Source organism: Sarcophilus harrisii, chromosome 3 (genome assembly GCF_902635505.1).
Source record: "Sarcophilus harrisii chromosome 3, mSarHar1.11, whole genome shotgun sequence".
Taxonomy (NCBI): domain Eukaryota; kingdom Metazoa; phylum Chordata; class Mammalia; order Dasyuromorphia; family Dasyuridae; genus Sarcophilus; species Sarcophilus harrisii.
This window is the reverse complement of record NC_045428.1, coordinates 487,508,242-487,534,864: the sequence shown is the minus strand read 5'-3', so window position 1 is coordinate 487,534,864 and position 26,623 is coordinate 487,508,242. Positions and strand designations below refer to the sequence as shown.

Below are 26,623 nucleotides of genomic sequence, written 5' to 3'. Positions count from 1 at the left end.
ATAAGTTGTTTTAAGGTTTGCAAAGGCCTTTACAAATATTTTCTCATTTGATCCTTATAATATCCTTGTAAGATGGATACTATTATTATCATCCTCATTTTATAAGTAAGGAAACTGGCAGAAGCAGAGGTTAAGGGACTTGCCCAGGATCACACAGCTATTAAATGTCTGAAATTGTATTTGACCTCAGTCTTTCTAACTCTGTGTCCAGTGTTCTTTCCATTTTACCACCTAGCTGCAGGTTTTAGGACAACTTGATGCTTTTTAAGTTTATGAATTGGAGATGATTTATAATAGACCAAGGATCTATCCTCTGGATCTTAGGCCAAACAAAAATTCTAAGATAAAAGTTTCTAACTTCTACATAAGTTCTCATATTGAAAAAAAAAAAAAAAACCGGGCTTAGCAGAAGAACTGAAAGGCCTTGAAGCCATGGATTAGATTTCTCTTACTTTCCAGAATATTGGAACATTTCTAATATAGTAAGAGGAAAAAAGAAAATATTTGAGGGCAATTCCAATAGACTTGTGATGGAAAGTGCCATCCACACATCTAGAGAGACAACTATGGACACTGAATGTGGCTCAAAGCATAGTATTTTCATCTTTGCTTGTTTCTTTCTTCTTGTTTTTTACCCTTTTAATCTGATTTTTCTTGTACAGCATGGTGAATATGAACATATTTTTAGAAAAACTGCACTTGTTTAACCTATAAAAGATTGCTTGCTGTCTTAAGGAGGTGGAAGGGGTGAGAGAGGGAGAAAATTTGGAACATAAAGTTTTACCATATCTTTGCCTGTATTCAGAAAAATAAAATACTATTAAAAAAAAGAAAACATTTGAGGCCAAAGGTTGAGGAAAACCTAGAGAGAAAAAAATGGCTGATTTGTTATCCTTTCACCTTTTATTTCATTCTTGTTCTGTGGGACATACAGATAAGAGAATATTCTTTCATACAATCAGGTTCTCCCACATGTGCCCTGGGAAACAGAAGACAGCAAGCTAATGTATTTTCATGATTGTATACGTGCAATTGATTTTTGTGCCATGGACAAGGGCCACAAAAATAGAACCCAGAAGGAAATTCTCCAACCTTCACTATCCAGCACCACCATTGTTGCCCTTTGATTAAGACGAGGTTGGGACCTACCCCTGTAGGATACTTACTGGGATAAGAGGAACTAACAAAATTTTGACAACCAGGAAAAAAAAAAAACTTCATTATTTCCATATCTGAACTTATTTTTCTCATGCCAGGCATCATGCATTTGTCAAATTCATACAAGATTCCTTGAAATTTTTAATAACAGAAATAACTTTGTTCATTGATTCTAATTTTTATTGAGCAAAGCATGAACCAGGAGGTTTATGCTTGCCAAAGGTATTTGCCACTAATATGGAGGATGTTTAGTGTAGAATACATGTCAAAAAAGAAATTGCTTTTAGAAGGTATCCAAATGTTTGTATTCATGAGTGCCATTCTGCTGATTTCATCAAGGTCTGGAATGTTAAGTCTTTGACAACCACCCATACAAGAAAAATCTAGTAGATAAAAATGCCTTTTGTTTGAATTATGGTGAATTGTTAGATGGACAATCTGCAGAAGACATGCATAAGTCGATATATCGTAGACAGACAATGCAACTGGAAAATAAGCTGGGTCCAAGAGAGATGGTGACTAGGCTGGCTTGCCTTTGGAAAATTATACTATTTTTTTTTAATGACCCTGAGCTTTTCCCTGACACAAAGGCCCATCTTTTTAACATCAACATTCTCCTGGTGGTATTGTATAGTGTGAGTTAAGAAATGCTGAAGTCTCCAAAAAACTGAAATTGCAGATCACCCAAAAGGGTAGTGAGGTACACGATGTGGGCATGATCAGGCTGCAACATAGGACATAGGCAATTGTGCTGGAGAAACAGTGCAAAACAAAAATGTACGACTGGGGAAAAAATGCGCTGTCACATAGTAAGAGCTATGTAATTGAGGCACGGTTTGCATGCTCTGCTTCTATCATTATAAAACCAACAGAACCAAAGAGTGGAATGGATCCCCTCTAGCAGACTTAAGTGGGGACATAAGTAATACTGCTCAGGATGGGCAAGCACAGCCAAGTTGAGATCTTCAGGGCTGGAGGGAGTCTCCATACTGATGAGACCACAGGTCCATCCAAGTGTTCAGGCAGCCTTACTCTAATCCTGCCAGTTTTATTCAAAGTAGGAATGTTTTTTCTTTCTTTTCTATTTTGTTGTCAGTTCAAACTTTCCCGCATTATCTAATAACCGTAGATTTCATTTTCCACCCAGCCAGACTCCTTATTCCTCCCCATCCTCTCAGGGGATAGTTCATAGATATCATTGGCCACAAATCCACTTTCCATGCTTGCCAAAGTCACAAAACCACTCTCAGAGGCATTCACTACTATGTTATCATAGTCACAAGACAAGTCATTGGGAGTGACTCCTCCAGACCGGGTCCGGAATGAAATGTTCTTCAGGTCTGGCCGAGGTTCGGTTAAGTCTGCTTCACTTTGTTTTTTTATGACATTATAAACTTCCAGATCAGGACTATTTCTTCTATGGGGAGGTGGCCAAATGTTTGGTTCCTTTGTGCTTTCTGTCTGCTCTCGTTTTCTGTAAATAAAGTAAACAGCATATTATTTCTAGTCTTATAGTAGCTGCTGCTGTGTTCTTCTACCAAAGGCCGCTTGGGCAGAGCAGTGGTATGGGGGTATATTGGAGTAGAATTGTGATTTTGAAGATGAACCCAAGATTTAAATATAAGAAAACACTTTGTTGAAGGGAAGAGGTTAGGAATTATGGAGAGGTAATTGCTAAAAGATTCCCCTAACTATTGTGTATCATATTCTCAATCTGAGAGAAGGGACAGTTTCTATATATGCCATTACTTCAACTACCACTTTCCCTCACACCCTAGTGGACCTAGCTCAGGGCCTTGTGCCCAGGAGTCTCAAGCAAGCCTACAGACCACTGGCTCTTCTTATAGCCTACTGATTATGAAGCTAGCATACTGGCCACTATGCCAATTCGTTCATTATCTATATAGATTAATTAGTATGTATTTTAAGAACTGTGCAAGGCACAGGGCAAATACAAAGAAGTTTATTCCTCTATAATTGCTTTTTTTTTCCCCCTGAGGCAATTGGGGTTAAGTGACTTGCCTAGGGTCACACAGCTAGGATGAGTTAAGTGTCTGAGATCATATTTGAACTTAGGTTCTTTTGACTTCTGGGCTGATGCTCCACCCATTGTACCACTTAGCTGCCCCTGTAATTGCTTTTAAGGAATATATAATCTCATTAGGGAGATAAAACTTAATACAAAGGGGAAAAAAGAGAGATGTGGTATGATACCAGTTAATGAAAACAATTCTTAGCTCATTTGACTTCTTGGTGTACACTTAGGAATTTACTTTTGAATTTCAAATGTGTCTTCTGGAGTTATTATTCCCTAGTTTTTATTAAATAAACAGTGATACATACATATACACATACACATACACATACACATTTCCATCAAGAATGATGATTTAACTTGCCTCCTTCCACAGATCCATAACCAACATATGATGGTAGTGACCACCAGAAGCAGGAAGAGGGGAATGCTGGGAATAAGGATGTAGGCAAGATTCAAATCAGCCCCTAGAGAGATAAATACACATTAACACTATTTGTAAATTTTGTATGTTCTTTAAGGGAAAAAAAGGTCTTTTACAAAATTTCAGAGTTGGAAGGGATCTTGGTTGCCATCTACTTTAAACCACATCTGAAAAAGAATCCTCTCTAAGACATACCTGACAAATGGTCATCCAGCCTGAAGACTTCCAATAAGAATGGGGTCCACAACTTCCTGAGGGAGCCAATTCCATATAAATATATACATGTGTACACACATATACACAGTATACATATGTACATAGGTATATATAACATATGTACATATTGCATGCATAATATGTAGACTATACAGTAATTCCATAAATATTAAACTATACACACATATATATCTAAATACATATATTAGGAAGTTTTTCTTTCCATCAAGTCTAAATTAGCCTCTTTGCAATTTCTGTTTATTCCTCTTTGTTCTACCCTCTGGGCTCAAACATAACAATTCATGTTGTTTGATTCTTATGTGAAGGTCATCCAAATATCTGAGGTCCTCTCTTCTTCAGGTTAAAACCTTTGGCTCCTTCATTCTATTTACATCTAACATGGGCTTCATTTCAATTCACCCTTCCACTTGCCACTTGTTCCAAACCTCTCCATCCCCTTTCAAACGTCCCATGGCACTCCATCCCAACCAAACTCTCAGTTGAGAACCTGGCCTCATACTTCACAGAAAAAACATTAAGACTATTCCGCAAGAACGCCTTCTTCAAAGGGTATAATATGTGTAAAGCATTTAGTTCAGTGCTTGGCACATTGTAAACACTTAATAAATGCTTGTTCCTTTCTCCTTTGCTCTCCCCTTTCCTCTTCATTTCACCTCCTTCATTTCTGCCTCACATGAGAAGTGTCCCTTATCTTTGTTGATGGGAAACTCTCTACATGCACAAGAGATCCTATTCTATTCCATCTTTTCCCCCAGATTGATCCCTCTACCATCCCTCTTTCACCAACCTTAATCTCTCCCTGTTTGCTGGTTGTTTCTCTATGGACTGCAAACAAGTTCATGTCTTTCTCATTAAAAAAAAAAAAAAAAAAACAACCAAACCCTCTCATTTGATCTGACCATCCCCAATAGCCATCATATAGATATTTCCTTTCTTTTGTACTTACTCTCTAGAAGGCTGTCTGTAATTTGTGTGCCTGTTTTCTTTCCTTTTACTCTTTTTTAAGTTCTCTAGCTGCCAACCTCATTACTTAGCCAACATTGCTGTTTCTAAAGTTATCAATGATCTCTTAATTGCCAAGTCAGACCTTTTTTCTCAAGGCTCATCCTTCTTTACCTTCTCTCTATAACCTTTGATGCTGTTGATCACCCTCTTCTGAATACTCTCTCCTCTATGGGTTTTAGTAAAACTGCTTTCTCTTAGTTTCTCTCTTAATTGGCTGACCACTCCTTTAATTCATTTATTTTTGAGAGGCAATTGGGGTTAAATGACTTGTCCAGAGTAAGCTAGTGAGTGGCTGGGGTTGCATTTGAACTCAAGTCTTCCTGACTCCAGGGCTGGTGCTCTATCCTCTAGCTGCCCCTTTAGTTTAATTTACTGGATTTTTATCCAGACCATACTTACTAACCATAGATGTTCTCCAAATGTCTTTGGACATTTTGGGGTCTTTTTTTCTCTTTTTCCCCTAGATTATTTTACTTGATGATGTTCATCCACTTTCATAGTCAATGATTATCTTTATGTAGATGATTCTTAGATATGTTTTCATCCTGAATTGGATTTCTGGAAGTAATATTAAATTTCATTAACTTTCTCCCAAACCTTATTTATTTATTACCACTATCCTTCCAGCTATCTAGTCTTACAACTTTGATCTCATTCTTTATTTCTCACTCTCACTCACCCCCCCCAATCCAATCTGTTGCCAAGTTCATTCATTTTTATCTGTTACACCTATCCCAATATATCATACAGACAATATCCTAGTATAGAACCTTATCCCTTCATATCGAGAATTTTATAGTCTTCTGCTTGATCTATCTCAAATCCTGTTTTAATCCTGCTCCAATCCATCCTTTATTTAGTTGTCAAGGTGATCTTCCAAAAACATGTCTAATTATATTACTCCCCTCCTCTATAAACTCCAGTGGCTCCCTATAGCTTCCAGATCTAATAAAAAATTCTTTGTCTGTTAAAGTCCTTCACAGCCTCATCCCCTTCTTAACTTTCCAACTTTCTTACATATTAATTCTCCTGGGGTCCATATATTCTCTGATCCAGTGATTCTGACTGTCCTTGCTGCTCCTGACACTTTTTCTCAAAGCAGTGTTTTTTTAATCCCTGCCTCTCATTCCTAGAATGAATGCTCTCCCTCTTTATGTCTGCTTTCTGACTTCCCAAGCTTCCTTCAACATTCAGCTGAAATTCTAGGTCTTTACTGTACCCTTCTTTTCCATCCTGCACTTCTAGTACCTTTCTCTTGAGTTTAATTTCAATTTACCTTGCATATGTCTTGTCTGTGCATAACTATTTATATATTGTCTCCCCTATTAGAATGGGAGTTTCTTGAGGACAGAAGATATTTGTACTTTTCCCTGTATCTTCACTGCTTGACATATAGTAAGTACTTAATAAAAGCTTATTTACTTGATTATTGTGGAAAAACTTTTCCAGCTGATAAATGTCCTTCACTAAACTGTTGTACTGAAAGCACACTTTAAGAACTTTCTTCAGGTATTTGGGGGCTGTTGTATTTAGAATAGGGATTAGACTTAGTCTGCTTAGCCCTAGCGATACAACCAGCGATAGCAAAGGGAGAAACTGAGGCTTGATGGGAGGAAGAACTTACCAAGAGGGTAGCAATCAGCATGGTGAATGGTGTAGGGCAGGAATGTCAAACACAAGGTCCTGAACCAGATGAAAATGTCATTGGGAAATATTTAACAAAATAAATAAAAATACACAAAACACCTACAGATAATATGACATTTTAAAACTAAATTAATATGCAGGTCACAGGATTAGTGGGTCGCATTTCTATTTGAGATTGACATCATATGTCATATAAAAACTGAAGGAATTGGTAATGTTTGACTTTAGGAAAGGGCAGCTAGATGGTGCCATAGTGCAGAGAAGACTGCGCAAGGAGTAAGGAACATTCATCTTCCTGAGTTCAAATCTGACCTCAGACATTTACTAGATGTATGATCCTGAGCAAGTCATTTAACTCCATTTGCCTTATCTGAAAAATGAGTTGGAGAAGGAAATGGAAAACTACTCCAATATCTTTGAGAAGAAAACCCCAAATGTGACTGAATAACAATAACAACCTTACAAAGAGGAAAATTACATTTTCTTTTTAGTCACATCTGTGATACCATTGATGGTGGGGGAAGGTGGTCTTGGTGAGGAAACTTAGTCTATTAATGCAGAAAGCAACTGTTTTGTAACTTAGAATTTTAGAAAATTAGTCTATGACAGTATAAATCACTTGCCTAAGATCTATAATTAATAATGTGCTGGACATAAGTCCAGGTCTTCTGACTCTAGGCACATTTATCTGTCTGTTATTTTTGCTGACATATTTGGTAATTTTTATCTTGCTAAATTCTGCCCAATGTTGTCTTCCATCAAGACCTTTCTAGGTCTGTACTGTACTAATCCAGAATGTTGGCTGACTCTTCTGACTTTGGATTATCTGCATCCCATCTTTACTTATATGGATTGTTCAAAATGACAGCATTCCAGTTTTCCTTCTATTTTATTAGTTTCACAATAAATTGTTTTCTGGGGAGGAGAGGATCAGCTGATATTCATAAGTATACAAATGGGAACCATCTGTAAGGAAGCCTCAAATTTTAGAAAACTGGAAATGTTGACGTTATTAGTTGGAAAGAAGAGAACCTGTGATACATAAATTAAATTGTTGTCCTTTCTATATATTTTTAAGACAAAGAGCTTGGCATTAGAGTTAGGGGTGGTAATTATGTAAGTTAATGATACCAAGTGTTTCTTTTTGTTCTCAATTTTCTTTTTTCTCTATAAACTTTCTCCTTTGGTTATCTCATCTATGCCCGTGATTTCAAGTATCATTGCTACTCAGATGATTCCTAAATATCTAATTTTAATCTCTCTCTTGAACTCTAGTCCCATATTGCCAAATACCTGCTTAAAAATTCCCATCAGGGGATAAACGTTGAAAACTATCTTTGCATGTATTTAAAAAAAAGTTATTATCATAAAAAAGGAAAAAATGATACACAAACATTTCATAATAAAATGATTATTGGTTGTTAAAAAAAACAAGCCTATCTGGATATCTCAGTCCCAATATGCTTAAGATGGAAAGGATTATTCCTTTCCCCCTTCCCTCCTCTAAATATTTAGTTTTTATTTCCAGTTTTCTTTCTTTTCTATTTCTATTTTTCTATTAAAGGATCACCTTTTTCTATTTCTATTAAGGATATCACCATTATCCTAGCCACCCATGTTTGTAAACTGAGAACTTCATTAGCTCTTCTCCTCCAGTTCCTTATAGCTAATTAGTTGCCAAATCTGTTTGCATATTTGTGAATCAGATCTATCATTTCATTGGTATAGGGAATTCCTAATGAGGAAAAATATCACAACTGCTTTTATTCTTTGGAAATTGCCTGGGGATGAGAAGTTAAATGAATTATATGGAATAACATATCCAAGACCTAATCTGAAAAGGTCAGAGGCTAACTTTGAACAGTTGCCAAAGTCTTGTTGAATCTGACTTTATAACATTTCTCATTCTTGTCCACTTCTTTCCACCTCACCAGAAAGCCACTTCCCTAGGTCAGGAGCTCACCACCTCTTAGTTGGGACTACATTGGGCTCCTAATTTGTCTCCCCAATTCTAATCTCTCTCTTCTCCCAGCTCTCCTCTCCACAGATGCCAAAATCATCTTCCTAAAGCCCATGGTCCTGGATTAAAAATCTTCATTTGTTTCTTATTGATTCTGAGCTAAAATACAAACTCCTTAGCCAGATATTTCAGATGCTGTGGAGTATGTTCTAAAGCACCTTTCCAATCATATTCCATACTACTTCACATGCTAGGCATGTGGACTCCTGTTTTCTAAATTTAATATTTCATCTTCTGCCTCAGTACATAGGCCATCTATGTACCTGCAGTGCACCCCCTCTTTTTTCTATGTCTAAGAATTGTCTTTCTGCATGTATCAACTTGAGTCACCTCATTTGAGAAACCTTTCCTGATTTTTTTTCTAGTTAATAAACATTGGTGGAATTGACAGTGTAGTAGAGGGGTTGACAATTGTAGAGGGATAAGATATTTATAGAAATAGCACAGTACAATTTAGGATATGCTCTGTATGAAATTAAAGGGAAAGCTTCTGTTAGTCAAAAAGGGATAAAAGGTTGGAGATAGAATCAGAAAGAGTTTTGTAATGAAAATGGCAATTAAACTGGTTCTGAAAGTAAAAGAAAAACTTTAAAAATGGAAATGCCTCCAGTAATGTGAGGTAATTTGCACAATATAAAGAAGCAAGAGACAAAAAACATACTGGGGAACAACTAGAGGTCCACCTTGGACAGGACGGGGGGAGGGGGGAGGTTGTGATCAAGTCCCAATGATGGGAACAGGAAAAATGAAACTATGGGAGAAATGAGAGGACATGAAGTTGTGATCAGTGGGGAATTTCAGAGGTTAGAATCTTGGAAGTGGAGGGGCTTTAAGTGATTGAGAGGTATGAAGTGTAACTACCCCCATAAGTTGCCAGAGTGAAATGAAGATGGAAGTCATGTGTGTGGAGGAAGTTGAGGGAGAGAGTAAACAGAGAAAGATTAGAATTTGGGAGATCAATTATGGATAGTGCAGCTAAGAGGTGAAGCATTATCAGTAATAGTACTGGGGTTGCCAAGGGTTACTAACTGTCCCCTAGCATGTCAGGAATGGTTCTTCTTCATTTCTTTAAATTATTTATGTTTTATTATATTTTTACTTATTTTGTTAAAATTTTTCCAGTTACCTTTTAAGCTGTTTGAACCTTATTTGAGAGTGTTATGGGCTACATTCTCTGCTCTGAACCAATAATGTCACAATAATGTGACTGATAAGGAAATAAGTCCAGAGAAGTCCTCATTCTTGGGTCCTCTAATTCTTATTTCTGTGCATCTGTACATTTAGCCACTTCCTTTATGTACTTAGTCCCAGAAGATACATTTGCCATCTTGGCTTCTCCTCTTCAGTCCTGATTTTCCTTAGGACATCTCTTTTTGAATACATCTCTAACTCTCAAGCCACTTTGTGGCTTTAAAAACCAACTGTCTCATTTTTAAGCAAATATGGAAAAATGCAGCTGTATCTGGTCTGTGACCAGAGGGAAGCCTGGCATTAGTTTTTCTTCAGGAAAGTCCTATGTGTACCTTTGGTTTCTTTAACTGTTCCATTAGTATCTTCTTTCAGGAATCTTTCTGGAAGCGTTGGAGTTACCGGTTCTCTTTTATCACCTAGGTAGACATATAGAATCAAGAGCATGAAAAATGGCAGTGATCAATCATAATTTAAATTAAATTAAATTTAAATTTTAAAATTTAATTTTAAAAATGGACAAAACCTAGAAGTGATTGCCTGGTCCAACAACTTCATTTAACAGATGAGGGACTTGGGAAGGAGCCCTGGCTTAGAGCTAGAAAAGTGAAGGGACTTGTCTAAGATCACATAATGTAGGATGTAGCCAGTGTTCAAATCCAGGTCTCTGACTCCAAAGTTGATGTCCTTTTCCACAATAATTATAAACATCTTTATTGATCGCCAGCAAGGCAATGTGCTAAATGCTAAAGAAAGTCAATACAAAGAGCACTAGCAATTTTTGCTTTTCCTTTCTTTTCCTTCACCTTTGCATTTCCAGAAAATGTTTTTAGGAAAGTTGGAGGCTGCTGCAGAGGTTTCATGATACATGGGTTTTTATGGGAAGCTCCTGAGTTCATAAGTTTTCAAGATCAGATTTGAAACTCAATAAGCCAATAAGTATTTATCAAGCACCTATGGAGTGTGTTATGTGTTGGACCATGGCATATGAGGCAAGAGGCAAGTAGGCATGACAAACTGAAAAATCTAAGATTGGTTAGTGATAATTTCAATGATTTGGAGTTGGCATTTTGGTTCCTATCTTATGGATTAAAGGGAGCCATTCACAAAGTTTATGAACAAATTTCTGAAAACAACATAAATTATATTTTCAGCAGTTTGTTGGCACTTTCTGAAAGTACTCAAAGAACAGCAGAAGGAGATAAGTTAATGTTTGCTTGGTTTTGTACCGTAGATTTATAGCTGGAAGGGACCTCAGAGATTATCTATACCAGTGGTGTCCAACTCAGATAGAAATAGGGGCTTCTGAACCATATACAAAGATCTCTTTGGGTTGTATATTGACTTGGTTTTAAAATAAAATGATTTATGTTTTATTATATTTTCTACTTATTTTGTTAAATATTTCCCAGTTACACTTCAATCTGTTTGGGTTTTAATAAGGAGTATTGTGAGTCTTATGCTTGACACCTCTGATCTTGATCAACTACTTAGTTTGATTGATGAAGAAACAAAGCCCAGAGGAATGATGTTCTCAAAGTCACACAGCTAGAATGTAGAAGAGCCAGGACTTGAACCTGGGACTGAGGATTATAATGCCTCCTCAAAAGGTACATGATTCTTTTTCAGAATGAAAAGATTAATAGCAGTCATATTTCCTTTTTCCCAATGCAAAGAAGACCTGGTTTCAAATCTCATAAAAGAAGGCTTATAGCTCTGTACAGAACAAGAGTAACCATGTGGCTCAACAAACAGGTAGTATTAAAATCCTGGAGTCAGGAAGACCTGAATTCAAATCCTGCCCTAGATTCTCAGGATCTGGGTGATCCAAGGCAAATTATTTAATCTCATTTGCCTTCAGTGTCCTCATCTGTAAAATGGGGATAATCACAATGCCTCTTCTTATGGAGTTATAAAAATCACATGAGGTTATATGTATAGAAGTGTTTTACAACACTTAAAGGGCTATATACATGCTAGCTATCAATAATTTAGATTGTAAATATGAGGCTGCTAACTTACCTCCAGGTAAATGACTCCATATCACAGAAGTAGCTGCCAGTATTGGTTTCTCTGAAGAAAATAAAGCAAAACAAGATTCACTTTCTATATCATTTAGGTGAAGTCAGAGCAAAACAAAACAAAACAAAAAAAGATTTTCTTCCTGCTTATTACTTACGGGATAGCAGAAAGAGTCCCATTTCTGCTATCATAGGAACACAGATTTAGAAGGAACTTAAACTCCCTCATTTTACAAATGAGGAAATGGAGATGTTCAAGTCACTTGCTAAGGGCTACGTAACTGGGCAGTCCCTGAGATGAGATTTGAACTCAGCTCTTGGTGATATGAAATCCAGCTCCCCATCCACCACACTGGGCTGCTTTGTATGACTTTGGTCATCTCATTACTCAGTTTCCCCACTTGTAAAGGGTTTGGACTGATGGTACTTTTCTGCTTTAAACCCTATAAGCTGATATCATTTTAAATAATAACAAACATTGAATTTAAGAGTTCAACGTACTTTTGACTAGACCATAAGGCCAGGAAAATAATTATGCACAGATTCATATACTATTGAGAAATGGTAGGAAACCAAAAATGATTTTTATATCTATCTTAACATATATGAATATACACAGACATACAGATCTGACATATCTTTTCTCAATGGGAGATGGAAACCATTATATGCCAAATTCTCTGCTCCACACCAACTTTTCCTTGAAGATGGGGTGTACAGATTAGCCAGGAAAGTCCCAATAATAATAAACTCACACTTAAACAGCACTTTAAGGTTGATAGAATACTATCCATAGGACAACCTCCCCCCCCCCCCAAAAAAAAAGACATAGTAAAGGTATTTATTAGTTTCAGTTTACAGAGAATGAAAGGGAGGCTGAGATAAGTGATTGACCCAATCTCATAATACCGAAGAAGTGACTCCAGACCTAGTTTTGAGACATCACAATGCTTGCAAAGAATAAGAGGTTTTCTAAAGTTCATCATCTTAAAGTTAAAGATCACCCAGAAAGTCAAGGAAAAAAATCTCTATTTGAGTGAGCTGGAAATTATGAAGTAGGTAGGAGAGAAGAAGGAAAAAAAAGGGCAGGTCGAGATTTTGTGGAAAGTAAGTAAAATTTTAAAGATAAGTAAAAAAGAAAACATACTTTTTAGAAAAGCTGGCAATGAAAGCATATTCAGGGACTAAAGAAAAGAGAAAATTTAGGGAAAAAAAGGCAAATTCCAAGGTACAAAAATACCTAATATAAATAATAATCTAAATCTAAATCTAAATAACATGAGCTCTCACCCCAAAAGTTTAAATCAGACCAAATTTTAAACAAGAAAAGCCTATTTGGACTTGTGAGTATTATTTAGATGCTCTTCTCTTCTCTCTGGCAGTGAAGAACAGGATCGAATTGGAAGATGCAATTTAGAAAAAAGAGAAACACAACTTGAAAGCAAAATTTTACTCCAAAAGGCAGACAAATTCTAATTAACTTCAAATGAAGGTATTATTTTTATCCCAAATTAGATCCAACCAGTAAAACTGATTCTAGCCCTGTCTGGAAATAATGTGAAATAGAGGCTAAGCAGTCAGCTTTGGAGATGAGGAAAAGATTGACTGAAAGCCATCTCCAGTTTGGAACTAAGTAAGCAACGATAGGAGTATTTGAGGAGCTCAAGCAGGTTAAGCCAATTCAGAAGTAAAATTCTAAAACAGAACTAGAAGCAACATGCCTATCCAATTCAAAATACTTATTAAAGAGTAGAAATGCCTGTTATCTCTGTCCAACATAATTGAGATAAACCCATTGATTGTCTCAATTCCTTCCTTCCTGCTTTGTTTTCCTATTTTCTAAAAAAAAAAAAAAGATCCAAAAATAGACATAGGAAACAATCTATTCTTATTATATCTGATCTGAAGCTTTGCAGGAGAGAATATATACCTCTTACAATTCATCTTTTCCTAAAACTTAACCTCTGAAATAAGCTGGAGTTTATTGCCATCTACCTTTTGGCTCAATGTCTGGCATTTTAAAGATTGTTATACTTTTTTTTTTTTTAACTTGTCTTTCAGGTTTTTTTAATTAAAGCTTTTTAATTTTCAAAACATTTTGGATAATTTTTCAACATTAACCCTTGCAAAACTTTGTTCTCCAATTTTTCCCCTCTTTCCCCCCACCCTCTTCCCTAGATGGCAAGTAATTCAATATATGTTAAACATGTCAAAATACATATTAAATCCAACATATGCATGATTGTTATACTTCTTCATATATCATTCAATGTTAGGTCACCACTGCATTTCCTCACTATCTGGACCACTTTGTCCTTTCCCCACCCTTTTTTCCCTTCTCTCCCTTCTTGGTTAACTGCTAGCATTTCTTGAATCTGCCTTTCAATTGAGATGAATAGCTACTTTCTGTCTGTCTGTCTTTCTGTCTCTCCCTGTCCCTCTGTCTCTATCTGTCTTTCTGTGTCTCTTATCTCCCTCTGTCTCCCTGTGTCTTCGTGTCTCTGTGACTTTCTGTCTCTGTCTCTGTCTCTATCTCTCTTTCTCTCCATATTCCAAAACACTGAAAAATTTTGGAACAAGCATTTTAATTAACAAATACCCAATATCTCTGAAGTAAGAGGAGAGGTTGGAAACTTTAAAGCATGGCTTATGTAGTGAATCATTACCCTCAGAATATTTGCAGATGAAATTGTTCTTCATATTGCATCTGTCATCATTCCACTGAGACATGTAGGGGCCTCCAATGCCCACTGGGGCTGATGGCTGGTGGTACATAACAACACAGACTTCGCTCCCACAGGAAGGCTCATCCACATACCAATTCCTACAGGAAAGAAGATAAACTATAAAGACACACAGGAGATGATGCTGCAAAAGCTCCAGCCTGTGCTTTCTCATCAAGCTCTAGGGAACTGTAAAATTAAGACAGTTCCAGATCGTGCCATAGGATGAGGGATAAGCTGAGATAAATGATATGGACAGGCTTTAGATTTAATGTGTCACAGTCAATCACTGGACATTTGCCACAACCTCTTTTCGAGGAGGTTGAAATCATCACAGACCATCTGCAAGGCTAGTTTGGGAATAAATAAGAGATTTAAAAAATTTCCTGGTTTTTTTCTTTTTTGCTAATTAGTTTTTTTTTAAATTGAAAAGGCCTTTTAAAATTGTAAATTTAATAAATGTCAACAAAAATAAGCAGTCAAATAGGCCAAACAAAGGACAAAATCATACTCTCAAGCCCTTAGCTTTTACAAAGGTAAAACCAAAAAAAATTAATAAACAATAAGAAGCAAAAAAACCCCTTTCGCTTTATTCCTTTCTAAGCTTTCCCTAAATTTTGGATCCCATTGTGCCCTTGTTTTTCTTCATGCTTTTATTCACTTTATACTAGTCCTTTTAAATTTCTTGGTATATTTCATATTGATCATTTTGTTGTATCATAATAATCTATTAATGACATTAATATAAAGTATTTTATATTCACCATTCTCCAATTGCTGGAATAAGATTGTTTCCAATTTTTTTGCTACTGTAGAGAAAAAACCTATGAATATTTTTGCACAAATACATTATTTTTTAACTTTTATTTTGTTCTTTTGATAAAAGTTCTACCCATAAAGCTGATGGATCTGTAGGTATGAACAGATTTGTGATTAATGGCATATTGTCATATTGTTTTCCAAAGTTTTCAATAATATTCAGTTCTACTAACAATAAATAAGTGGGATATAGCATTAATATATTAATATTAGTATATTAATTAACAGTGATTATTATATTTTTGTAGAATATATATGATTATATAAATGTAATATATGGAAATACAACAATACAATATTACATATGATATATGCACAATTACTTTAATTGATGATTAACAATATTAATTGATATATTGTTATTTATATATAATATTCCATCCTAGTCTCATAAACAATGGGTTTTATCCTCATTGGGGGGGTTACTATTTTTTGCCATGTTAGTAGGTAGAAGATGAAATCTTAAGGCTATCTTGGTATATATGTCTCTGATAAATAGGAAATTTGAGTACTTCAGGGCATTTTTAACTGTTTCTATTTCCTTCTTTCTGAGGTGTCTGGTTATGTCCTTTGATTATTGTCTCAGTGGCAAGTATGTATAATAAATAAGTACCAGTTTCTTATAGATTCTTAATGTCATTGGCTATTTTATGTATTTACCATCTTTGATATATTTACTACAAATATTTTTCTCTAAAATTTTTTTCTTTAGTTTGAGATATTATTTTTGTTGTGCAAAAACTTTATATAATTAAACCCACTAATTTTTGTTTCTAATTCTTCTTTCTGATTAATTAAAATATTTCACCTCTGTAAGTTGAGATGGTCATAATATTCTTGTTTTACTTTTATATAATTTGTTATTTAGTATTTAGATCACTAATCCAGCTTGGCTTGATTCTGATAAATGATACGAAGTATGACTTCAAAAAAATTTTTTTTAATCTATCATTTCTCAGTTTTTAAAACTGAACAATGATTCTATTCTTCAGTGCTTTTAAGGCCCAACTCACTGATCTCTCTTTTTGAATTCTTTATCCTATTTCATTGATCTTCTTTTCCTATTTTTTAGTACTAAGCAGGTTTTAAAAAAAATAATTATTGATGTATAATACCAGACTCTTACCGAAATGTTGATGTGCTGCCATCCGTCCACATATACAGATCTGGGCAGGCTGTGCTGTTGTTGCCCTGGTTCTCCTCACGCCTTCGGAGCCCAATCCAGAAGTCCCCATCAGAAGCCAGGAGATTTTCAATGAATTTTTCTATCAACCTCTGTTCATCTTCAGACTCGATACTGACTAGCTGACCTCCATCCCTGCGGCAGGCCATGCTGGCTTCATCAAAGCTGACCCTTCTGGAAGCATCATGAAAGTACACAACTTTATAGCATGGCCTCTGAGTCCCTCCTCTGCAGATTGGCTGTCCTAGAGAAAAATAAGCCAGCCGGCTTCAGAATTTCAAAGTATATACCTGGGAAGAAAAGTTTAGAAACTACTGACTTCAGTAGCTCCAGGGAGAAGAAGGTGAGATTGTGCTCAAAGAGTTTGCAAGGAATTCTCCTAATTGAAAAGCAGAAAAGCAAGTAACAATGTTAGGCAACCTTCTGCCTAATGTCTACCTTCCCCCCGCCCCTGCCTCTTCCTGCCATGGATTATTTTTCTTCCTTCCTGAAGTCCCCACTACATTCACTTCTACTTTGGGTATTGCTCCTTTGATAATAGGAATCTATTCCTATTCCTGCCCTTTGCAACCTCTTTTTATTAATCATGTTCTCTCTTTTGACACAGCTCCTACTCTTATACAGACCTTTATTGCCTCATATCTGGACTACTGTAATAGTCTTCTGGTTGATCTCCCAACTTCAAGTTTCTCTACTCCAGTCCATCCTCCACTCAGCTGTCAAAGTGATCTTCCTAAAGTGTGCATTTGACCACATTACCCTCCTGGCCCTTGCAAAAACTCCAGTGGCTTTCAAAGCCTTTCACAAACTGGCCCCTGCCTACAATCTGATTTCTTACCTCTTATAACCCTCCCACCTACTCTCTGAACTTGTGACTCCAGCCTCATTGCTGTTCCTTTTATATTAGCTTATATCTTTTAACTCCATACATTTTCACTGAAATTTTCCTCCTCACTTCTGTCCTCTGGCTTCCTTCAAGTCCCAGCTAACATCCCATGTTCTATAAGAAGCCTTTCCCAATCCGTCTTAATGTTACTGCCTTCCCTTTAAGATTATCTTCAATTTTTCATGCATACACACTACATGTGTCTCCTTATGTACATATGTACACATATATAAATATATAGGTATATTGTATTACATCCATACATATTATATATACACACATATTATTTGTATATGTGCCTGTCTATATATACATGTGTATAAATATATAAACATATGTATATATACATGTATGTATATATATATATATGCATACACACACATGTATTTGAAAGAAATGGTGAACTACTCCAGTATTTTTGACAAGAAAACTCCAATAGGTCATGAAAAACTGGACATGATTGAAACAATTCAGCAACTATATGTGGGTTTTGCGGACAGAGACTGTTTTTGCCTTTCTTTGCATCAGTAGCATATAGCAAAATATCTGATTCAGTTTCTTGTGTTGCTTGATAATTTCATGTTTATTTACTTGATTTGACTTAATGGATAAAAATAATAAAAAACTACATTTACATAGCACTTACTATGTGCTAGGTGCTTTGCAATTATTATCTCATTTGAAATTCAGAACAGCCCTGGGAAGTGATTATCCCCATTTTATGGATGAGAAGACTGGGGCAGAATGAGGTAGCTTTGGGGGCTGGATTTGCACTCAGGGCTTCCTGACTCTAGACCTAGTGCTCTACCTACCACACCACCTGGCTGCCTCCTAGATAAAGTGTCAGACTTGAAGTCAGTCAAGATCCAGCTTTAAATCCTTCTTTTGACACCAGCTGTATCAATTAACATCTTAGAGCCTCAGTTTTCTCCTCTGTAAAAAAAAATTAGAATAACATCATCTAGAATGTTTACAAGATTGTTTTGAGGTTTAGTTGAGATAATGTTTAAAGCATTTTATAAATGCTGTTATTATTTTTATGATGTCATTTAGTCAGTACACAAGCATTTATTAAGTACCTACTATGTGTCAAGAAAAGACACATAGTAGAGAATACAAAGAAAAGCAAAAGACGATCCTTTCTCACTCTTAGTTTAATGGGAAAGACAACATACAAACAAGAATGTATGAACAAGTTGGTGTGCAGGGTACACTGGAACTAATCAAGAGAGGGCAGATACTGAGAGTACCAACTTCTACTTAAAGACCTTAATGAATAGGAACCTCAAAAGTACTTGACATAGCCTAATCTGGATGACTTTTACTTGTCTTACTTATATTGTCTTACATACACACACACACACACACACACACACAGAGGGCTGATCCCCTGACATGGCCTAACAGAACAGATTTGCTCCAGAGCTAATGTGATGCATCCCACCTGACTACATCCTGAGATGACTAAGATCATCTCTCCAAAATAGGAGTGGTGCAAAGTATATAACCTAAGGAAGTCAAAGACAGAACAGTCCTATATGCATCAAAATATTTGTATCACCACTATTTGTGGTTATAAAGAATTGGAAATCAAATAAATGCCCAGCAACTAGGGAATGGCTATATAAACTGTGGTATATGAATATAATGGAAATTACTGCACAGTTAGAAATAATAAATATGATAATCCAGAGAGCTTATTTTATTTATTATATTATATATAACATATATAATTATTACCAGAATCTTCCCTCCAGGGGATAAGTTAAAGGAAAGGAGCCAGTAAAATTCATTGCTACAGAGGGCTGATCCCCTGACATGGCCTAACAGAACAGATTTGCTCCAGAGCTAATGTGATGCATCCCACCCTCAAAAGTACTTGACATAGCCTAATCTGGATGACTTTTACTTGTCTTACTTATATTGTCTTACATACACACACACACACACATAGTGTGTATAGTCTTACTTATACTGAGCTGAACTCCTCCTCCTTGTGAAGTTTACCTATTGATCATACTTTTGCCTTTTGAAGCTGGGCAGAAATCAAATTGCTGTTCTGTATAATAGCCCTTCAAATAAGAACAGTTTACATGTCTCCCCAAGTCTTCTTTTCTTCACTTTAAACATATCTAGTTTCTTTGGTTCTCTTGACATAGTTTCCTGTTTCCCTTCCCCCCCACTATCCTGGTTAAGTTCTTCTGGGCAAACTCTCCTGTACCTTTTAAAATATAGCATACAGTATCAGGAGTTAATCTTATGGAGGTGCTCTGATGAGAACAGAATGCAGAAGTCTTTATTCTTCTCTTCTGGGCATTTTTGCTTCTCATCATTATCTCTCTCTACCCCCTCCCCCTGTTTGTTTTTAAATTATTATTATAGCTTATTATTGACAGAACATATTCATGGGTAATTTTTCAACACTGACCATTGCAAAAACTTCTATTCCAACTTTTCCCTTCCTTCCCTATACCCCTTCCTCCAGATGGCAGGTAGTCCTATACATATTAAATATGTTAAAGTATATGTTAAATACAATATATGTATACCTATTTATAAAGTTGTCTTGCTACACAAGAAAAATCGGATTTAGAAAGAAGGTAAAAATAACCTCGAAGAAAAACAAAAAGGCAAGCAAACAATAACAGAAAGAGTGTAAATACTATGTTCATCATTATACCTGTCCACTCCACTGTGCACATACTACATTTCATCTTTATCTTGTTATTTGCATGCACATTTTATTTTCCAACTAGGCTGTAAGATGCTCCATGGCACTCGGGAACTACATCACTTTTCTTTCCCATATCCCCAACATTTGTATAGTGCCCAGAACATGGTAAGCACTGAGTAATTGCTTGCTGAACTGGATCTGCTGAATACAGACTCAGATCTCATTAGCTTTTTTGGCAACCTCATCACTCTGCTGACTCATATATTGAGCTTACACAGCCAGGCTAAGGATGCAGTGACTGAAAGTCCCCTGCTTCCATTATGTAAGGACCCTACCTCTGGTTTCTGAAACATTACCTCATTCCATTAGAGATTCCTGAAAAGCAGAATGGCTATTCCTCGAAATGTGCACAGAGGAGATTCCCAATTTCACTCAAAGGGAGGCAATTTTCTCTTTAGTGACACCATGGAGTCTCAGGAGATTCTGACAATCAAAATTAATGAATTTTCTTGATGATTCCTTGAGTCAGGAGGCTCAATGAGAAATCAAACACAATGTCCTCCATCTTACAAAGCAGGATTGGAAGTTCATGTATTGGTAGATTTTAAATTTATACACGTTCTTGTTGTCATCATTAGATGTGTAAGTAAGGATTATTTCTTTCATTGATCTTATCACTCACCTTCCCCACTCTCTCTTTGCACCAAACACACTGATTTACATAAATAAATATTTATTGATTGGTAATCTATTATTACCAGAATCTTCCCTCCAGGGGATAAGTTAAAGGAAAGGAGCCAGTAAAATTCATTGCTACAGAGGGCTGATCCCCTGACATGGCCTAACAGAACAGATTTGCTCCAGAGCTAATGTGATGCATCCCACCTGACTACATCCTGAGATGACTAAGATCATCTCTCCAAAATAGGAGTGGTGCAAAGTATATAACCTAAGGAAGTCAAAGACAGAACAGTCCTATATGCATCAAAATATTTGTATCACCACTATTTGTGGTTATAAAGAATTGGAAATCAAATAAATGCCCAGCAACTAGGGAATGGCTATATAAACTGTGGTATATGAATATAATGGAAATTACTGCACAGTTAGAAATAATAAATATGATAATCCAGAGAGCTTATTTTATTTATTATATTATATATAATATATATAATTATATATTATATATTAATATATTATAATTATATATTATTTTATTTATTATATAGGCAGAATGGGGGAGGAATTGATGTTTTGGTTTTTTTTGTATTCCTCAGTGCCTGCCTAGCACATAGTAAGTGCTTAATACGTGTTTCTTAATATAAATAATATATTATCTTAATATAATCTTAATATAAATTCTTGAATATAAAAATAAGTATAGCAATACAATTATAAAGAACAAGAAAAAATCTGAGAGACAGCAAGGATATAGATAAAGTATGGAACTTACAAGTCAGGAAGATTCAGATCAAATTCTCTCTTGGACATTTGCTATTCATATGACCCTGGAAAAGTAATTTAGCTGTTCCAACTAAATTTCCTCATCTGTAAAATGAAAAGGTTGGATCTAATACTTCTAAGGTTCCTTTTAGCTCTAAATCTCTGATCCTATGGTTTTATGACTGAATATTGTGCAGTTACAATGACCAAAAAAGCACTCTTTGCAGAGGTGGGGGGTGGGGGGGTATGGGTTTGAAATATTGCATATACTTGGTTATACTTGCACCAGACTTGGTTAAAGTATAGGTTAGTTTTCCAAACTACTTCCTCCCCGACTCTCCTTCCTTTCCTCTTTATTCTATGTTATAAAGGATGGGTAAGGGGATTTTAAAAAGAAGTATTTGATAATGAAGGAATTTTTTTTAATGAAAATAATGATAAAAAGATACTGATAAAAACATTTTAAATTAAGTGATAGAGATTCTTCTCCTGAAGATTATGCTTAATCTTTCACTGATATATATCAAAGAACAATATGGTCATTTCAACTTTAGAGACCACCTAGGTCAACCTTTTCATTTTATAGATGAGGGAACTGAGTCTTTAGAACTCAAGTCATGAGACTTCGAATAGAGCACTCAGTCTCATACTGCCTCACTGAAACATCATTATGTTTGAAATCCACATCATAGAGCATAGAAGTATCTGATATTTTTATTTCAAGAGCATGCAAAAAAGAAAAAACAAGTCTTTTAAAAAAGATCAAGGCCATGTAATATAAGAGCTAAGGCTCTTATAAGGTGGGAGTATAAATTGTAACCACTGAGAGAAGAAAAAAAAATTGGTTTCACAACTTTTTTTTTTCATTTCTAGGAAATTTGTCATTTATAGATGAGGGTGCCCTAATCTGCTTCAGGAGTGGGACAGTACTATCTCAGTCATACTAACCTACTTTACCAGAAAACCAGGACAAGGTTTGGTTGTCTTGGCTGCTTACATGCAGCCAAATCCAGATCTGTACTAAGGATAGGTAAATCTTTATAGGATTGAAAGATGAAATCAGGAAGTAATCCAGCAACCTCAAACTCTTCTTCCCTAACTCTCCCCTCTCCTCCAACATCTCACTAAACACTTTAAACAAGTAACTGATTTGAGTTTCACATCAGATCAAGTGTTGGAAAGGACAGTATAGATCTTTCAGTCTTCTAGGGATTCTTATCCTGGATCCATGAATAGATTTCAAGGAGTTGATGAAATTGAAGAAAAATCACATCTTTATTTTCACTAACCTTGAACTAAGTTTTAAGATTTTCTTCTATTATAATAACTAGCACTTGAATAACACTTTAAAATTTGCAAAATACTTTACAAATATCATCTTATTTGGTCCTTACAACATTCCTGGGAAGTTAGTGCTATTATTATCTTCACTTTACAGTTGGGGAAACTTAGGCAGAGAATGTTAAAACTTGTTAGAAAGTGTGCCCAGCTAAAAAGTGCTTGAAGTGGAATTTGAATTCAGATCTTTTTGACTTGGATCTGGGGTGGAGACTACTAACTCTTGTTCCAGTGGCTGCCTATTATAAGTATAGACAACAAAAACATTATTCTGTGAAGGGGTCCATAGGTTTAACCAGAATTCCAAAGGATCACATGACATAAAAGGTTAAGAACTCCTAACCTAGTCCAACTCCTTTAGTTTACTGGAGAAGAAACTGAGGCTCAGCGAAATGAAGAAGCTTGATCAAGATCCCATATGTGATAATAGAACCAAGTTTTAAAATAGGTTTTCTGTTTCTAAGTGCAGTTCTCTCCCATGACTTTCCCCATCCCTCCCTCCCCACCTCCCAGTCCCTTTTTGTTCTGCTTTTTTCCAAATTCCTTCAGATACTACATTATTACTGAGTAGATCTTTGTAACAATGAGTTAGATTAAATCTTAAATATTAGAGTTTAGGGGTTTTCTCGCATAACACTTGTTTTTACAGATGAAAAGATGCATGCAGGAATGTAAGTGACTTGCATAGCAGAGATGAAACTAGAATCCAGTTGGTCTGACTACCAGTCCAATGTTCTTTTCAACACATCATGCTGCGTCAAGAAATGAGATCCTTTGCCAAGAAATGAGGTTCAGCTAGAAGCTGGATAACATCTTCCAGTTGTTGTAGAGCAGGTTTGTACAGGGGGTGGGAGTCTGGACTACAGCACTTCTCAAAAGTCGACAGGTGGATCAGGGGAAAGAATTGTTAGAAATAGGCTAGTCTAATTCAGAAATTTAACAATCTAACACAGGAGCTGATTATAGTCAGCTTTCAATCGTCTGTGAATTGTTCACGGAAATTCTAAATTCCTAATTCAGTTTTATTTCCCCAGTTTTCTTTTCTTGGGACATACTTCTTGGCTGCCTGCTGATGTGGATTTTGGGAATAAAAATTATTCATCTGAATCAGAGCTGGACCTTAATCATCTAGCTTCCTGACTTTAGTTTCCTTTTCCTCCTAAGAGGACAGCGAGTAATATTGACCACTACAAAGAGATCTAAACCATCTAGCTATTTCCCCTCCTGAAAATATGAAGGCAATAGGGATCCAAGCCCATAAATGATTTGGGGTTACTTATGACATGTTTTGAATTTGGGTAGTTGAGTAAAGGTCAGTCTATTTGGCTAGGGAATAACCGAAAGTCAAAGCAATTGCTATCTGTTTTTCTTCGGCTCTCTGTTAAATCTTAGCCTTATAGAGAGGATCCAGCTTCTTTGGACGAGATCTGTATAAAATAAATTATGTTCCTCCTCCCCCTCTCCCCACCCCTCATTCCGTAGGCATGCAAAATTATATTGGAAAAGGCAAGAAGCCAGAGCTCTGTACCTCCTCTGAGGTCCAAGTCCGAAGCTAAAATGAAGCGATAGAAGGAAGGAAGCAAAGAAAGCGAGTTAAACCCTGGGAATCAGGCGGGCTTGGTTCCCAGTAACTATAGCTTTTCCGATTTCTAAGGCACAAGTATTTGGGTGGAAGCAATCTGCCTATCCTATGCCCACCCACTCTAATTTATACACCTCCCAAGAGTTAAGGAAATTCTAGGGAACACCGGCAAGGGAACTAAGCGATGCTAAAGGAGCACCCCGCCTTTCAGGGGCTTGCTTAAGTAGGTTTGACGGCTCAAGTCGCGGATTTGACAGGAGCTCAAAGGCTCCGGTCCGCTTTCTGTACAACCCACAGGGAATCTAGTGGAATTAAGAAAGATTGTCCCCTCAAGGAGCCCCCCAGTTTCCCTCTAACCGCCCCATCCTAGCAGAAGGGACTTCTCGCTGCTTGTGCAGGGCGGAGGATGCGCGGGGACAGGCCGCTTTGCCCCCCGGGGACGAGGAGAAGCCGGGGTCTCACCACTCAGCAGACGGCTCCCTCCTTCCCGCGGCCAAGCCAGGACTGCGGTGAGGAGCGCGGTGAGCGCGGCTCGGGGCTGCACAGACCCGGGCTGCATGGCCCAGGATCCCGGCGCCCTTAACAGCTGTGCGGAGTGCAGTAGAGCTGCAGCAGCAACAGCAGCATCTCCCGGGACCCGCAGCCGACCACTGCGAGGGCGCCCTGGAAGGGGCAGAGCCCCTGCCGGGAACGTCACGGCAGGGGAGGGCAGCCCCTCCGGCTGTCCCGCCCCCCAAATAGCCCTCCTCCCGTGGGCGCCGCGCCCGGGGCCGCCCTTCGGCGGGCAGACACAAGATGCGGCCCTGCCCAGCCAACGGCTCAAGGCTCGGCCGGCGCAATCTCCTTCCACTGGCGGTAGGGAGAACCGCTTTAGTTAGACTCCAGTCACTTTCTGAAAACTGTAGCAGCATCCCGGCCGGGCAATTTCTTTTCCTCTGAACTTCCTTTGCTCCACAGTCCAGTCTGAAACAGTTGCCGCTACTTTCCTCCTCTTCCCTGATCTCCTTCCCCCCTCCCAAAGAACTAAATCAAGCAAGCCTCCTAACTTCTGTCTAGTGAGCGCTGCGGCGGGGAGCTTTCAGAGATCAGTAAATCCTGGCAGGTTCAGACAAAGGGGGCCCGAGCTGAGCCAGCACATGCTTTCGACGGGAAGAGGAAGGGTTAAGGAAAAGGAAGGAAACAAGTGTTAAGCTTCTACTATGTGTCCGGCACTGTGCTAAGTAAGCTTTTTACAAATATCTCATTTGATGAATGGGATTTCAAGAGCACCTAGTTTAGCTGAGAAAAGGATGATCGATAAAGATTAACAAACAAACAACAACTGGAGAAGCTGAGCCCAGTAGGGTGGACCCAGAAATTGTGTAGGAAAAGTTATTAAGGTTGATGTGGCTTCCAATGGTACTGTAGTTTTGCTCTGAAAAAGTTTGCTCAAGATCCATAAATTAGAATAATATATACATGTATGTATGTTGTTCTAAAGCACTTTCAGTTTTATAAAGTGTTTTTTAACCCTCCCATATAATTGAGAGAACTTACCCTGAAATTAAAGTTTGCTCACGATGTCTAAATTAGAATAACTCACATAAATATGTCTAAAATCACGTCTAGGTATATAAATCGTTCTTTCCCTTGCCACAACCTTGTGAGTAGGTAGGTAGCTCAAGTAATAGTAACTACATTTTACAGATGAGAAAACAGGAGCTAATAAAATTTGTGACCCAGACATTTGCTGGATAAGTCTTAGAAAATGGCAAAACCACTTATTTCAATAATAGAACTGTCTGAAAAGATACTGCTCTCCACTAGAAATCTTAAAGAAATAGATGTTTCTTACCATGCTTAGAAATGAGAATCACCTAAAAATTTAATTAGAAAAATTATTAAAATATTCTGTGCTCCTTCAGTGTGTGTAGGTTGTACCCAAAACAGTCTTTATTCTCAAATAGCTTCATTCTAACAATATATATGTATATGATGAAGGACAAGATATATACAAAGTTTAGAAGTTGGACTAGACCAGGGCTTGGTAAACTTTTTCCACTTCAGCCTCTTTTCACCTGAGAAATTTTTACCAGACCTCAGTTATGTATATGCAAAATAGGTATATGATTACTGATAATCATAAAGAAATTTATTTGAAAACAATTTTTGGTATACATATAATTTTACTATTTATTAAAGATGAAAGCAAATTTGAATACTAATAAGGTGGATCTTCTTATGTTTACATAAAATATTAA

The 26,623-nt window shown here is 36.8% G+C and overlaps 1 protein-coding gene across 2 annotated transcripts; it reads right to left on the bottom strand.

Moving 5' to 3' along the window:
• Positions 1–861: 861 nt before the first annotated feature.
• LAYN (layilin) lies at positions 862–25,257 on the bottom strand. 2 transcript variants are annotated; one of them, XM_031961159.1, is made up of 8 exons: positions 24,846–25,257; positions 24,330–24,353; positions 16,404–16,704; positions 14,402–14,559; positions 11,737–11,787; positions 10,050–10,133; positions 3,558–3,660; positions 862–2,632 (listed from the first exon to the last, which is right to left on the bottom strand). In XM_031961159.1, exons 1-8 carry the CDS (start codon positions 24,940–24,942, stop codon positions 2,275–2,277), a joined length of 1,176 nt encoding a protein of 391 aa, XP_031817019.1. In that variant the 5' UTR covers positions 24,943–25,257; the 3' UTR covers positions 862–2,274. The 2 variants fall into 2 exon arrangements, with proteins under 2 accessions (XP_031817019.1, XP_023355233.1); XM_023499465.2 differs by lacking the exon at positions 24,330–24,353 and having other exon boundaries at positions 24,846–25,041.
• Between the last annotated feature and the right edge of the window lie 1,366 nt (positions 25,258–26,623).